General features: G+C 57.3%; 2 protein-coding genes across 5 annotated transcripts in view; one reads left to right on the forward strand and one right to left on the reverse strand.

Moving 5' to 3' along the window:
- POLL (DNA polymerase lambda) overlaps nucleotides 1-884 on the reverse strand; it is an 18,958-nt gene extending 18,074 nt beyond the window's left edge. For both annotated transcript variants that reach the window (XM_073354568.1, XM_073354564.1), the window contains exon 1: nucleotides 812-884. The gene's annotated coding sequence lies outside the window, so the exon portion shown is untranslated. The remainder of the gene's footprint in view (nucleotides 1-811) is intronic.
- DPCD (deleted in primary ciliary dyskinesia homolog (mouse)) lies at nucleotides 879-12,309 on the forward strand. Of its 3 annotated transcripts, XR_012160095.1 has the most exons (7): nucleotides 879-985; nucleotides 1,749-1,829; nucleotides 2,568-2,692; nucleotides 3,599-3,736; nucleotides 8,689-8,766; nucleotides 10,676-10,778; nucleotides 12,126-12,309. XR_012160095.1 is itself a non-coding variant. In XM_073354573.1 (6 exons), the coding sequence occupies exons 1-6, from the start codon at nucleotides 922-924 to the stop codon at nucleotides 12,228-12,230; spliced, it is 612 nt and encodes a 203-aa protein (XP_073210674.1). In that variant the 5' UTR covers nucleotides 879-921; the 3' UTR covers nucleotides 12,231-12,309. The 3 variants fall into 3 exon arrangements, 2 of the variants coding, with proteins under 2 accessions (XP_073210674.1, XP_073210675.1); XM_073354573.1 differs by lacking the exon at nucleotides 8,689-8,766 and having other exon boundaries at nucleotides 3,599-3,732; XM_073354574.1 differs by lacking the exon at nucleotides 8,689-8,766 and having other exon boundaries at nucleotides 2,568-2,623; nucleotides 3,599-3,732.
- The last annotated feature ends 1,084 nt before the right edge of the window (nucleotides 12,310-13,393 follow it).

Raw genomic sequence — 13,393 nt, forward strand, 5'->3', positions numbered from 1 at the left:
GGGGGAGAAGGGTCCCCAGCCCTGGGGGACGGGGGGAGAAGGGGCCCCCATACCCCACACTGGGGGGAGGGACCCCAGCTAGAGGGGGGAGAAGGGTCCCCAGCCCTGGGGGACGGGGGGAGAAGGGGCCCCCATACCCCACACTGGGGGGAGGGACCCCAGCTAGAGGGGGGAGAAGGGTCCCCAGCCCTGGGGGACGGGGGAGAAGGGGCCCCCATACCCCACACTGGGGGGAGGGACCCCAGCTAGAGGGGGGAGAGGGGGGAGAAGGGTCCCCAGCCCTGGGGGACGGGGGGAGAAGGGGCCCCCATACCCCACACTGGGGGGAGGGACCCCAGCTAGAGGGGGGAGAGGGGGGAGAAGGGTCCCCAGCCCTAGTGGACGGGGGGGAGAAGGGGCCCCCAAACCCCACACTGGGGGGAGGGACCCCAGCTAGAGGGGGGAGAAGGGTCCCCAGCCCTAGTGGACGGGGGGAGAAGGGGCCCCCAAACCCCACACTGGGGGGAGGGACCCCAGCTAGAGGGGGGAGAGGGGGGAGAAGGGTCCCCAGCCCTGGGGGACGGGGGGAGAAGGGGCCCCCAAACCCCACACTGGGGGGAGGGACCCCAGCTAGAGGGGGGAGAGGGGGGAGAAGGGTCCCCAGCCCTGGGGGACGGGGGGAGAAGGGGCCCCCATACCCCACACTGGGGGGAGGGACCCCAGTTTGAGGGGGGAGGGGAGAGAAGGGGCCCCAGGTCCCCAGCCCTGGGGGAGGCGGGAGACCCCCCCCCCCCGCCGGAAGAATCAGCCCCGCCCCTCCCCCGCCACTTACTGCTCGGGCGGGCCCGGAGGAGGCCGGGGAGGGGGCGGGGCCTCGCGCGCCCGGCGCTTCCGGGTCCGGCGGAAGCGTGCCGGTTGCCATGGCGACGCGGCCTAGCCGCCATGGCGGGGCCGAGCTGGCTGGAGCGGCTGCGCGGGGCCCGCAAGACCGCGCTGCTGCAAGACGGTACCGGGGGGGCTCGGGCCCGGGCGGGACCTGGAGCCACGGACACGCGGGGCGGGGCCCAGCCCCCCCGAGCCCATCGCCAGCCCCGCCCGGCAGGCCGAGGCCGCTGGGGTCCGGGCGTGGGATGCGGGGGCAGGCAGGGATGATGGGGGAGGGGCAGGGGCCAGGGCCCATGGGGGATGATGGGGAAGGGGTGGGGGCCAGGGGCAGGCAGGGATGATGGGGGAGGGGCGGGGGCCAGGGCCCATGGGGGATGATGGGGGAGGGGCAGGGGCCAGGGCCCATGGGGGATGATGGGGAAGGGGTGGGGGCCAGGGCCCATGGGGGATGATGGGGAAGGGGTGGGGGTCGGGGGGGGCAGAGATGATGGGGGACGGGTGGGGGCCAGGGCCCATGGGGATGATGGGGAAGGGGTGGGGGTCGGGGGGGGCAGAGATGATGGGGGAGGGGCGGGGGCCAGGGCCCATGGGGATGATGGGGAAGGGGTGGGGGTCGGGGGGGGCAGAGATGATGGGGGAGGGGCGGGGGCCAGGGCCCATGGGGATGATGGGGAAGGGGTGGGGGTCGGGGGGGGCAGAGATGATGGGGGACGGGTGGGGGCCAGGGCCCATGGGGGATGATGGGGAAGGGGTGGGGGTCGGGGGGGGCAGAGATGATGGGGGACGGGTGGGGGCCAGGGCCCATGGGGGGGGGCGGGGGCCAGGGCCCATGGGATGGGGAGGGGGCCCTGGGTCTGGCCTCATCTTGCCCCTGTTGTGTGTAGGGAAGAGGAAGGTCCATTACCTGTTTGAGGATGGGCTGGAGATGGCTGAGGAGTACGACCTGAAGACCAGCCAGCTGCTGGGTAAGTGAGAGGTTCCCCCCCTCAGCTCTTGGCCCCTGCCCCTGAGCTGGCCCCGTAGTTGCCCTTACTAATGACTCTCCCTCCCCCCCCTTGGTGCAGCAGGAATATGTCGCGAGACGGGCGGTTGGCCAGGGTGCAGCCTTTCCCCCGGCGTGCTGCAGAATCAGTTCTGCCAGGGGTTACCTGCCTGCAATGCCCAGTGACTTGAGCAGGGCCAGCCCGTCTGTGAATGAGAGCGGAGCTGGGCCCAGGCAGCTCTGACGTCCGTGCCACGGTGGGGAACCTCTCCCCCAAACAGCAGCACTGCTGCCATACGGAATTCAGCATGGCAGAATGGCACAGCCATTTGCAGTGGCCGAGGCTGCAGGGCAGGAACACGTACCCTGGTTGAAAAGGGCCACAAGGGCTTCAGTCGCCTCAGGTGGTCACGCTTTTGGTTTTATGTCTCCCTCCAAAGTCAGCCTCTCCAGCACCTGTTGTGAATGTAGAATATTGATTCAGTACCATCTCACAAAGCAGAGCTCCTGAGTCACTGGCCCCACAGGCTGAGTTCAGCTGCATGGGGAGCAGCTGGCGGTCATCTGCCCTTCGGGGGAAAGGACTATGCTGGTCATGGGAATGAGACTCCATCAGCCCCCTTGTCTGATGTAGCCAAGGCTCTGGCTGAGGTGTTTGCTGGGATTTTTCACCAAAGCGCAGCTTAAAGAAAAGGGGTGACCCTTCTTCTTTTCTCCACAGCTAGAAAGTGGCGAGAGAAGAATGCTCTGGGGAGCTGCGGCAAGTGGCAGGTTGAGGTGGGAGAGCCGACCATGTACCCAGGGGGGGCGCTGGAATCAGAGCTCATAAAGGAAAGCAGCTCCAGTGTACGTAAGGTGGTCCTGCTCACAGCAGTAACTAGACCCACAGCCTCATGAACTGCAACCAGTGAGTGGCTAGGAGGCTGAGGTTATGGCTTATCTCCGGGGATTTGTAGGGCTGCCAGGGTAGAACTCCAAACTCTCGGGACACCTCTCAGCTGGGTTAGGACTCAAGTCTTCGGCATCCAGAAGGTGGGGGACTGGGGAGAAGAGGGAAGGCCTTGCTGTTTCCAAGGGACCTGTAGGTTTCTTAAGTGGAGGACTCTCCTTTATTGCCCTGCTGGCTGCCTCAGTCTGTCTGTCGTCCATGAAGCGGCTTGAAAGGGCATCTGGAAATGCCAGTGAGTGTAAAGCACTGAGAAGGTGACAGCTCCAGTCGCAGCTATTACACACATGCAGTGCTTTATGCTGGTGGGTCAAGCCTTCCGGGAGGGGTGGGGGGATGGTCTGTCCTTGTCTCCATTCTACAGTTGAGGAAATAGAGGCCCGCAGACATGCTCAGGGCAGCACAAGTTAGTGGCAAAGCCAGACCTAGACTTCAGCAGTTGTGGATTTTTGCCCACGCTGCTGCTGTTGCCCTTCCCATGAGGAAAGGCAGTGGGCAGTTCCTGGAGAGCCTGAGGCCAGATTTCCTTGTACCAATGGGAGCATAAGTCTCCCCGGCCCCCTTACTCAGTGGGAGAGTGATCTAGAGGAAACCTACCCTCATGGACCCTGATCAGCAGCAGTGCAGGTGCAGCCATGGGAACAGTTGGAGAGAGTGCAGGAAACTCTCTGGGTGCCTCATCACAGGCTCCATATTCAGACTGGAGTGCCTGTCTGACACTCCTGGCCCCAGTCAGTAACCTTAGCATGTAACCCCGGGAGCTCATCCTAGCTGTGCCCCATCAGACATGCCTGTGTTTGCTGCAGCCCATCTTCATGAGGAGGGACACTCAGACCAGTTTCCAGTGGCGGATCCGGAACCTACCCTACCCCAAAGAGGTCTACAGCGTCTCTGTGGAGAAGGATCAGCGCTGCTGTGTTGTCCGTACCACCAACAAGAAGTCAGTAAGCACAGCACTGTCTTCAGCGAAACGTCCTGGCTTGTTTTGGTTGGTGTGGGAGAGAGCTAGAGGCGGAATAGGTGATCAGACAGGGGAGATGTTCTCTCCAGCCTCTGGAGGAGAGTGGGGGGCTGGAGCAATTTCTTGACTGCTTTATACACATGGCTTTGCAGACCCCCTCATCCCCACCACTAGTCAACTCTTAAGCTCCCCAAACTGTTCTTTTGCTGCACCTCAGTCCTGTCCTGCAGCACCCTCTGGTATTCAGGCCTGGGTCCTCCTTTCCTCTTCCCTAGACTGGGGCAACCCTCAATTAATGCACCTCACGTATAACCAGAGGGTCAGAGGGTTCACTGATCTCTCTTCTGAGGCCAAGCTGCATGGGGAGGAGGGGCATTATACCTTTGAAAGTGTCATGCTTATTGTGCCCCAATATGGTGGAGCAAACTGCAGAGTGCATCTCTCATGGATGTGGCCAGTCCTCCCCCAGCACAGCTCCCCCTCCCCTTCATGGGGACACTGCAAGTACCACTGACCAATCCCGCTGCCTGAGGAAGGGCTTCCTCTACCCTCTCTGTACTGTAACGAACCCTCTAGTGACCATGAGATAGAATCTGGAGCTGGGGCAGATCCAGGACCCCTCCCAGCCAGCTCCCTGCTGCTCGCAACTCTCCCCAGTTCAGTAGCCTCTTCAGCTGTCAGTAACCTAGGGCTTGCTCCCTCTCCTAGATCACCAATGTAAAATTGGCCCTATCCTGATCTGGGGGGTTCCCTCTCCTGGATACATCCCCGTAACTTGATATTGAGACGCTAATCAAATTAATCAAGTCAGGGTACCTGAAGCCACAGGAGGAGACTGTACTCAAGGGCCATTGGAACTACCCAGATTGGGGGTGGGGACGCAGCCAGCTGCAGAAAGGTGCCTCAGTTACCCCCAAACAAGTCAACTTTCTGATCTAGAAGTAAAGAATGCAACCAGTGACGAAGCCAGCCTGGATCTGCTATGGGTAGGGAGGAGCTGTCAGAATAAAGGGAAGCTTAGGTCTGTCCATAGAGCAGTGGGAAGCGAGCCCCCAGCCCGGGTAGACAGACTCACATGATCTTGGCTTGAGCCAGCACACCAACAGCAGCAGGGGGGATGTAGCAGCTGGAGCCCTCAAGCCCACCCGAGCCCCTGGCTCTGAGCAGGGGTGGCTAGCCCAGGTATCCTCTGGAGCCACAGTGTCCACGCTGCTGTTTCTAGCCTGCTAGCACAAGTGTCTCTCCTCCATGTAGACATACCCCTTGATACCTGCGGCAGCCCCTGGCTTGTTAAATATAATTCCCTGCTGTATAATGACTTGGTGCTTTGTGCGCCGAATGAGACCAGCTCTGCTCCAAAGCGGTTACAGTCTGGGTTCAGACACAGGCCTGCAGTAATGGGGAGAGGAGGAAATTCTCTTTCCCTCCATGTGCGAAAGGGCCTACTTGCAAATGGGGGACATTCCAGGGGTTGCTTAGCAGGAGCTGGAGGCAGCTGCCTTGTTCTGTCCATCTCCCAACACTGTCGCTTTAGACAGAGAGAAATGAGTTTACTGGGGAGAAACCCACTCTGGAATTGCCCTGCTTAGCACCCAAGCCTTTCTAATCCAGCTCCTCGTAACTGGCTGTAGGTGGCGCTGTTGCCAAATAACTGTTCCTTTCTCTTCCGATCCACCACTTGGGACCTTTAACAAGGCCTGCTCCGAAGCAAAGGAGAACAAGTGGCGGTAGTAACCCTCCTCTGCCAAGTACCCCCAGCAGTCCCAGAGAGGGGGGTATGGGGGGATGCACTAGGAACAGGATATGGCCACCCCTCTGCATTTAATAACCATAATGTCGGTAGGATGGGGGCAGAGGTGCCTTTGCTCCCAAGGAAGTGCTGAGCATTTGGGGTTCTCAGCCTGGGGAGGTGCAGGCTGAATCCACACAACTGGGACGCGAGGGGGAAGAGCGGCCAGTTACTCAGACAGAACCACATCTCTGGGGATAAACTGATGAGCTGCCTCATACACAGCCAGGCTCATCATTTCTGCCTGGGCTCCACAGCGTGCTGCTCAGGTTTTTTCCACCTGCTTGGAGCACTGAGCAGGGTTCAGGTGACTGTCTCCCACGCCCTCAAGGTGTTGGGTTGTAGAGGGGTTTCTATGCAGAGGCAGCAACCCTTCCTTTGGCCTCTGGAGAGCTGTTTGAGTGACAAGAATGGCAACATTTCTGCTGCAGGGCAACCTGGGCCCATGCATAGAGGTTTGCACATGCGTGTACATTTGCCCATTTTCACCTTGAAACTCGTTCACCACCTGGAAGGGGAGAGAGGGGGTGGGCGGACAGGGATGTTCACAAATGCTTGGGATAGCGTGAGTGGTTGTGCACAGGAGTACTGAAGTGACAGGCCATTTCATTAAGCTGGAGGGAAGGATCCTCACTGAATGGGCAGCGGTAGATGACTGCTGCTAGGACCTAGAAGTGATTTCATCAGAGCCTCGCCTGTCAGTCACTTAACTAGTAGCCTTGGAGCTGAAATTGGCCGTGTCCAACCTCTTATCTAGGGTTTGAGCCGGCTCCCCTTCAAATCCCCTTCAAATCAATGGGCGTCCTTCCCTTCGCTGCAGTGGGCTCTGGCTCAGGCCTTGGCTGAGCACTGGCAGCGTGTCTGGTGCTGTACAGTAGAACACCAGCGTTATGAACTGACCAGTCAATCACACCCCTCACCTGGAACCGGACATACGGAACCAGGCAGCAGCAGAGACAAGAAAAAGGCAAATCCAGTGCAGTACTGTGTTAAACAAACTGCTAAAAAAAAAAAAAAAAGCATTTTTTCCCTGCTTAGTGAAGTTTCAAAGCTGTATGAAGTCAATGCTCAGTTGTAAACTCTGGAAAGAACCAGAACCTTTTGCTCAGAGTTCCGAACGTTTCCGAGTTATGAACAACCTCCATTCCCAAGGTGTTTCGTAACTCGGAGGTTCTACTGGACAGTCACAGGGCCTGACTTCGCAAGAGGCTGAACACCTTTAGTACTCCCTGGTGTTGGTGGCACTCAGTGGTCCTCTGGCTCTGGGAGGGTCACAGGCCTGTGGAGGACAATGTACTAGGAAAGACAACGTGCGATGCTCCAGGCAGCACATGTTCTCAAAGGGTGACTTCTCCTCCCACAGCAGGGAGAGTCAGGAGAGACTCTACTCAAGCCAGCATGGTTACGCAGCTGTAAAGCTAGCGAGAGATCAGAATCACACCCCAAGCCCATACAGATCAAGTACAGCCCTGGGGCAGCGCCTGGATTTTTATTTGTGTTTGGTGTGTGGGTTATTGTGGCAGCATGTTAAGGAGGGAGCTGAAAGTTGTTCGCCTGCAGCTGGAACTTCAGGTCACTCAGAAAGGGCTTTGTTTCAAACTGCCATGTTACCTCAATGACAAGTACCTTGGCCATGTCTGAGGAACCTTGCTGTGGAAATAAAGTTATAAGGATCTGAAAATTGCTCTCCTTAAAGGACGTCAACTACACTGACCATGCTGCCCTGTGAGCACAAGCCAACCAGAGTGGGATCAGCCAAGAGTTTTACAGCTGTCCGTTTTGTGCTTTGGTTTTTAAATTAGTTTTCATTTGTTTCCTGCTGACTCTACGGCAAGCGTGTGCGGGGAGGAGCTAGGAGTAGTAGTTCTGGAAGTAGCAGCAGCTGAAGCAAGCTATGGAGCAGGCTAATGTCCCTTGTGGACAATTCGGATAGATCACTTGGTCCTAGGCCCCTGGTGCCCGACTCTATCCACCATAGCCAGTGGGAGCTCCATCATTGACTTCCTTGAGACACATCAAGCCCCCTACAGATGACAGGTGCGTTGGGCACAATGCCTTAGATAGATGAATTCTTCTGGATCCTGGATCCAGACCCTGCTTGACTAGTAATAAGCAGACAGTGGCAAAGGAAATGAATCCACAGGTGGTTAATGCACCATCACAGGAGAGAAATTAACCGCCCAAGAGTTCCCACAGCACTTGACACTTCAGTTAACTCCTCATACAGGGGAAGAGCAGTTCAAAGGGGAGAGGTTCTGATTGGGGAGCAGTCCCTGCTGAATGTCTGGGCTCTCTGGCTCTAAGTCCTGCATTACTACATTGCAGTAAAGGTTTTTGTAAATAGAATTCTCTCTTCAAGTAAACCCATTTCAAACAAGACTAGCAATGAATTCACTGAAGCAACATCCAGCATCTAGTCAAGGAGTGGCCTGAGAGTGCAGTTCCAACCTCTACCACAAGGTGAGAGCCAAGGGCAGAGAATCCCAGTCACTCGAGCAGGGCTAACAAATCCATTTGCTGGCCTCTGAGCAAGAGCCACACACCCAACGCAAAGGGTGCTGGTAGCTTCTGCCCAGTCACTCCCATTCCCTCTGGCCACGGGGAAGGCTGCTCAAGTGGGATTTGCCTAAAACCTCTTGCTGTAAAATAAATCCATTAAAGTAAATTCTGAAAACAAAACCGCAAAGCCGCCTCCGCCCGCCCACCAAACCCGATTCAATTCTTGAAGCCAGAGGTAGCGGTAATGTTACAAGGAGGAGGGGGATGGCCAGGCAGATCTGGTTTCCTTTGATCTTGTCACAGATTTGAGTTTGAGGCCAGTCAAAGCCATTCTTCTCCCCTGCTCCTTAGTCCTGGGGCAGCAGAAGGCTGGTGTTTCCATTGATGGCTCCCAAGCCCTTTCAAACAGTGGGTTTTTCTGTGTACTGCAGTTTTTGTCTAAGCGGTAACACTTCCTTACCATGGCTTTGTGTTCATCTAATCTCTGCTGTTTAACCTTTGACACTTCCCTTATTATCCATGTCTGCCACCTTTCCCAAACACCGACAGCCGCGACAACACAGAATGGTTTGAGCCCTGCGGTAACAAACCGCTTGCATTCCTCCTGTGCGGGAGAGTCATTTGCCCTTTGTATCTGTTTTCACCAGGACTTGGAAAATAAACTAGCTGCACTTGGGGCAGAGGTAGAGAGACGCCGGGCTTCATGCAAAGCCAACTTAATGGAGGTGAATCCCTCATGCTCTGACAGTAGGAAATAAACCCTTTTCCGGTCAGTTCGGGGCACCTTGGGGCCAGAAACATGTCAGTTTCACAGACCAATGGGGCTGCAGGCCTTGATGGAGGACGAAAGCCTGAAACCTCAACAAGGGCTGGAGGGGGGATGGAACCATCTCCATGGAGGGTGTCAGCACCCAGAGAGAGAGGATGGTTCAGCGTCAGCCAACAGGCCGCAACGGGAGGCTTGTGGTTAAAGCCCCAGCAGCGGGATCCACCAGAGTGGAGTTCCCGGCCATACTGGGCCAGACCAAAGATCCGTCTAGCCCAGTATCCTCCATCTTCCAACAGTGGCCAATGCCAGGTGCTTCAGAGGGAATGAACAGAGCAGACGACCATCAGGTGATCCATCCTGTCACCCATGGGGCGCTCTCTGCCTTACCTCAGGCAGGAAAGTGAGGCTACGAGGACTTAGTAGTGTCTTAATGGGCCATGTGCACCTACCTCCTCCCTTCCCTGGAGAAGTCTCTGCTCCTGCACGCAGCATAAAGCTCCCCAGGCTACTCTGTGAAGCTGTTCTTGGTTCTGGCTGCCCAGCCGAGAGTGGAGAACAGAGCCGGCTGCTGCCCCTTTCTCCACCCCCTTGCCGGCCCAGACGCCCTCAGCCGGAATGCAGTGTAGCAGCAATGGCAGCATGAGGGGGACTGCACAGAGAGGTGTCAAGAAGCAGGCTGCCGACAGTCCCTTTTTGTAGGGGGCCAGCGCGATCACCCCTGGAATCCTGTGTCCCGAGAGTGGCACCACGTCACCAGAGAGCTTGACAAAGTACGGGCAGTTCCGAGACAAACAACAGAAACAATTGGGGGACTGGACGGTTTGATTCAAACAACTGAACGTTTATGGCTCCCGGAAGAGACGGCCAAGCAGTGGAGATGCTGTGACCACTATTTCAAGAAGAGAGGAATGATTTAGGATGGGCCAAGGGGAGAACTAGGCGGGATGAGATCGGGTGAATAAAGGGGTGATTTTGAGGTTCAGGAGTAAGGAGACCCTCCTGAGCCACCAGAGCTGACACCTGACTAGTTCCCCAGCCGTGGGGACATTTAAAGCCAGATGTGACCAAATACTTGACTGTTGGAAGGCAAAAGCCTGCACTGAGCCCCAGGTGATGGGCTAGTTGGGACCCAAGGAGCTTTTCATTCGGATTTCTATGGCTGTGAGTACAGGTCCTGAAGCAAGCCCCTCCCTGAGCCTGGAGAGAGCAGCAGACACGCCAAGGGACGTATGGACCAGCTAGTAATGCTGCACTTGAGGAGCGTTGGGTGCCTCCCTTCCCTTGGGAGCACTGCTGTCCCCTCTGCGCCGAGCAGATGCACTGTACTATGTGCACCTTGCCAGGCCATGCCCCGGTGATAGCCAAGGAGGCAGAACTCCATCTCGGAGCCCTTGCGCTGAGACAGTGGGAAGCCCAAGGCCCTGCCTGCCTCGGCCCCTCGTTCTCCATCTGCTCGGCAGCTCAGGCCGGATCTGGAGAAGTCAGTTTCTGGGACACGCTTGGCTCAAAGGATGCAGCTGTGGTAGCAGCTCGCCTCTTGCTACAAAACCGTGGACTTGCAAAAGCAGCTTGAGTGAGTCTGGCCTGGGCCCCCTCCTGAGCCTTTTCAAGAGCGTCCGTTCTGTTCACTTCCCTCCATTTCTGGGTTCCCCACAGCAGACAGCTGGGGTCTGATTTGCAGAAGTGCTGAGCCCCTGCAGCGCAGCTCCTCACCACAGATCAGTGGCCACTTCTGAAGGCTTTGGCCCGAGGGAGGTGCAGGGAGGGCTCTGGCTGAGGGGCGTTGGAGCAGACGTCACCTCACTGGTGTGCACTTTGTGCAGGACAGAATTTTAGTCTCTCCCCTCCCTTGTGCTTGTGTGCAGGTATTACAAGAAGTTCCCCATTCCTGACCTGGACAGATTCCAGCTTCCCCTGGACGCGGCTGCCCTGAGCTTCACTTATGCCAATGCCACCCTGATTATCACGGTGAGATTCCAGCCCATGTGGGAATACTCGGCCCTGAGCTTTACATCCTCCGTTTCACAGCTAAGGAAAGGGAGGCCGAGAGAAGAGATTTGCCCGTGGTCACAGGGGATCCAGTGCCAGAGCTCACCTGCCCGACAGGGGGGTCTGCGTGGCAGAATCACGGATGCTCGTACAGTATCTTTGAGAGTCAGTGAGTGTGCTGACAGTCTGCCCATGGCTAAGCAGCCCTTGGGCGCAGGGACATGTTCTCTGCCTAGAGAAGCTCAGTCTGAAGAGCACAAGGTGTTACCGAAGGGCCTTCTCCAATGCTGCCCCCAAGTCTTGGAACACGCCCCTTCCTGTGGCAGCAAACTCGTCCCCTTCCCAGCTCACTTTTTTCCTGGGAGGCCCATCAGTGTTACTGCCAGGTGCGGGGCTGGTCTCACGCTGTCTCACACACAGGGTCACCCAGTGCTTTGGGCATGGGAGGATGTTCCAGCTCTGCAATGAGACATCTGTGGGCAAACGGAATAGGAGCTAAAGGTACTCACCAGCTGGCGGGGAGGGAGTGGCTGCCTGCAGCCATCAGAGGCCAAGTGGTCCCCTTAGAGCTGCAGCTCCTTGTCTGTCCCAAACTGAGAAGGCCAACGACCAGCAAAGTCTGCTGGGAAAGGATCCTGGTCAAGAGTGAACTCAAGGCAGCGTTCAGGGCCCTCTGCTGCTCCAGAAGAACTAGGCCAGCTGGACCATCCTGTAGCTCTTGTCTGACCTGCCTGCCACAGGCTAGGGCATTTCCCCACTGATCCCTGCATCCGGCTCCTTAGGCTGTAGTTGACAAGGGAGCTCCCAGGGAGATGCTGGCCCTGGGCAGGGGTCTCCAGCTCCCTGCCCTCCAGCACCAACACAAAATCTATTACAAACCTCGGTCAAGAATTCAGCTTACACTGAAACTTTCCAGGCTGCCGCTTCCCAGGGCTCCCTCCTGCTTCGCTGCTCATTGCGGTGCACAAGGAAGTTCCTTCCCCATGGCCGGGGCGGTACCCACTTTGGGGATAAGGGGGAGATGCAGGGTTCTCGAGGTCAACCTGTCACCTTCTGCCTGTACGATAAAACCCATCCCAAATCAGGGCCAATGGTCCCTAGCCAGGGTGCTGCCCCCTTGCTCCAGCAGGCACCAGTTGGGTACAGACAGGCGGCAAAAGAGGCACTTTCACATTGCTGTCCCTCTGGATCCATGCTGCCAGGCAGGGAAGCTGCTAATGAAGATGCTTCTCTCACAGTCTCAGCTTAACTAAGCTGCTTGAAGGGGCTAGCCATGCAGTGCCAGTCTGAATGGGAGCACTGAGCGGCCATGTCTCTTCCCTGCAGTACCGGAAGCCCCAGGAGATCCTGGCTGTGGAAGAAGAGCTGCAGAAGGAGCTGAAGAAGATCAAGGCAGCTAACGATGGGGACGGGGAGTGCAAGACCCAGTAGGCGATGGCTGCAGGGGGGTTGGGGCAGAACCGTGCACTATTTATTTTGCTGCTTTTTCTAGTAAAATGATTTCCACAGGGAGGTTGCTTGGTTTGCAAGAATCATTATGACTTGGGCTCCATCAGCCACGCCGCACTCGGGTCTGGGAACACAAACCTCAGGGCTGCTTTCTCTCCCACTCCCATTTGGCTGGCCAGCACTGAGCTACGTAGTCCCTCCGGCAGCGTGGGATGCCATGGAGAGTGAGGGAAATAATGCAGCCAACAGCTTTCTGCTCCTACTGAACACTGCTGAGCGAGGAATGTCCTCCACTATTTCTATATGGCTCACAGCAGTGCTGACCCAAAGCAGTCAGGGGGGCTGGGATTAGACCCTTAGGGTTGTGCCAGGAAGACCAGGCTTTGCAGGGACTCCCCTGCCTGGCTGCGTCAGGGGAGCTATCGTCATACCAGGGAAGCTCCGGCTGTCTCCCCATTGCCCTGGCGTCCGCTCCCTTTAGCTGTGTAGTTAGGAAGATGATCTTGGGCCTTAACCACCTTTCCAAACAGTGCCAGGAACTGCCTAGCCTGAACCCAGCGAGTCCCTCAGAACGCCGAGCTGTGCAGCCACAGGGAGGAGGCCAGGAAGTGGAGTATGGGGCAGGTGACTTGCGTTGCAGGGAGAAGTGACTGTAGTTATTCAAGGTGCAATTTGGCCAGCACAGTGGGGTCAATAAACCTGCTCTTTCCTGTAGCACCAGGGGACCATACATGCCCACAGGCAGTTTCCCAACTCCTCTGAAGTCACGCTGGGACCCCAGGGAAGAGCGCCACCTACAACTCTGTTCACTTCTTCTCACACCCCACCTCCTCCCTGGTGCCCTCCAGCTGACAGCAGGCTCACCACGGCCACCCCTCTAGTTCTCCCCCCCCCCCCCCCCCCCAGCCTGAGGTGCATGCCTCCAGCCAGGTCAGCCCTGCACCGGTCAGGAAGATCTAGGCTGACTTGGTCCTACATCAGAGCTGATGACTCTCGAGGTCCCTTCCAGCCTGACATTTCTGAGTCTATGAAAACAACCTCCCTCTCCCCCAAGTCCCAGGGCCCACCCCTGCAGAGTTCACGTCTGCAAGATCTACAACTGCCAGCTCCTCAACAGAGCACAATGCCCACTCCCATATTACTGG

This window comes from Lepidochelys kempii, chromosome 7, assembly GCF_965140265.1.
Source record: "Lepidochelys kempii isolate rLepKem1 chromosome 7, rLepKem1.hap2, whole genome shotgun sequence".
In the NCBI taxonomy this organism is placed as follows: Eukaryota; Metazoa; Chordata; order Testudines; family Cheloniidae; genus Lepidochelys; species Lepidochelys kempii.

Coding starts and splice junctions, on each gene's coding strand:
- DPCD (XM_073354573.1), top strand. CDS start 922: ATGGCGGGGCCGAGCTGGCTGGAGCGGCTGCGCGGGGCCCGCAAGACC. Junction 1,830..2,567: donor GAAGACCAGCCAGCTGCTGG/GTAAGTGAGAGG, acceptor TTTTCTCCACAG/CTAGAAAGTGGCGAGAGAAG. Junction 10,779..12,125: donor ATGCCACCCTGATTATCACG/GTGAGATTCCAG, acceptor TCTTCCCTGCAG/TACCGGAAGCCCCAGGAGAT.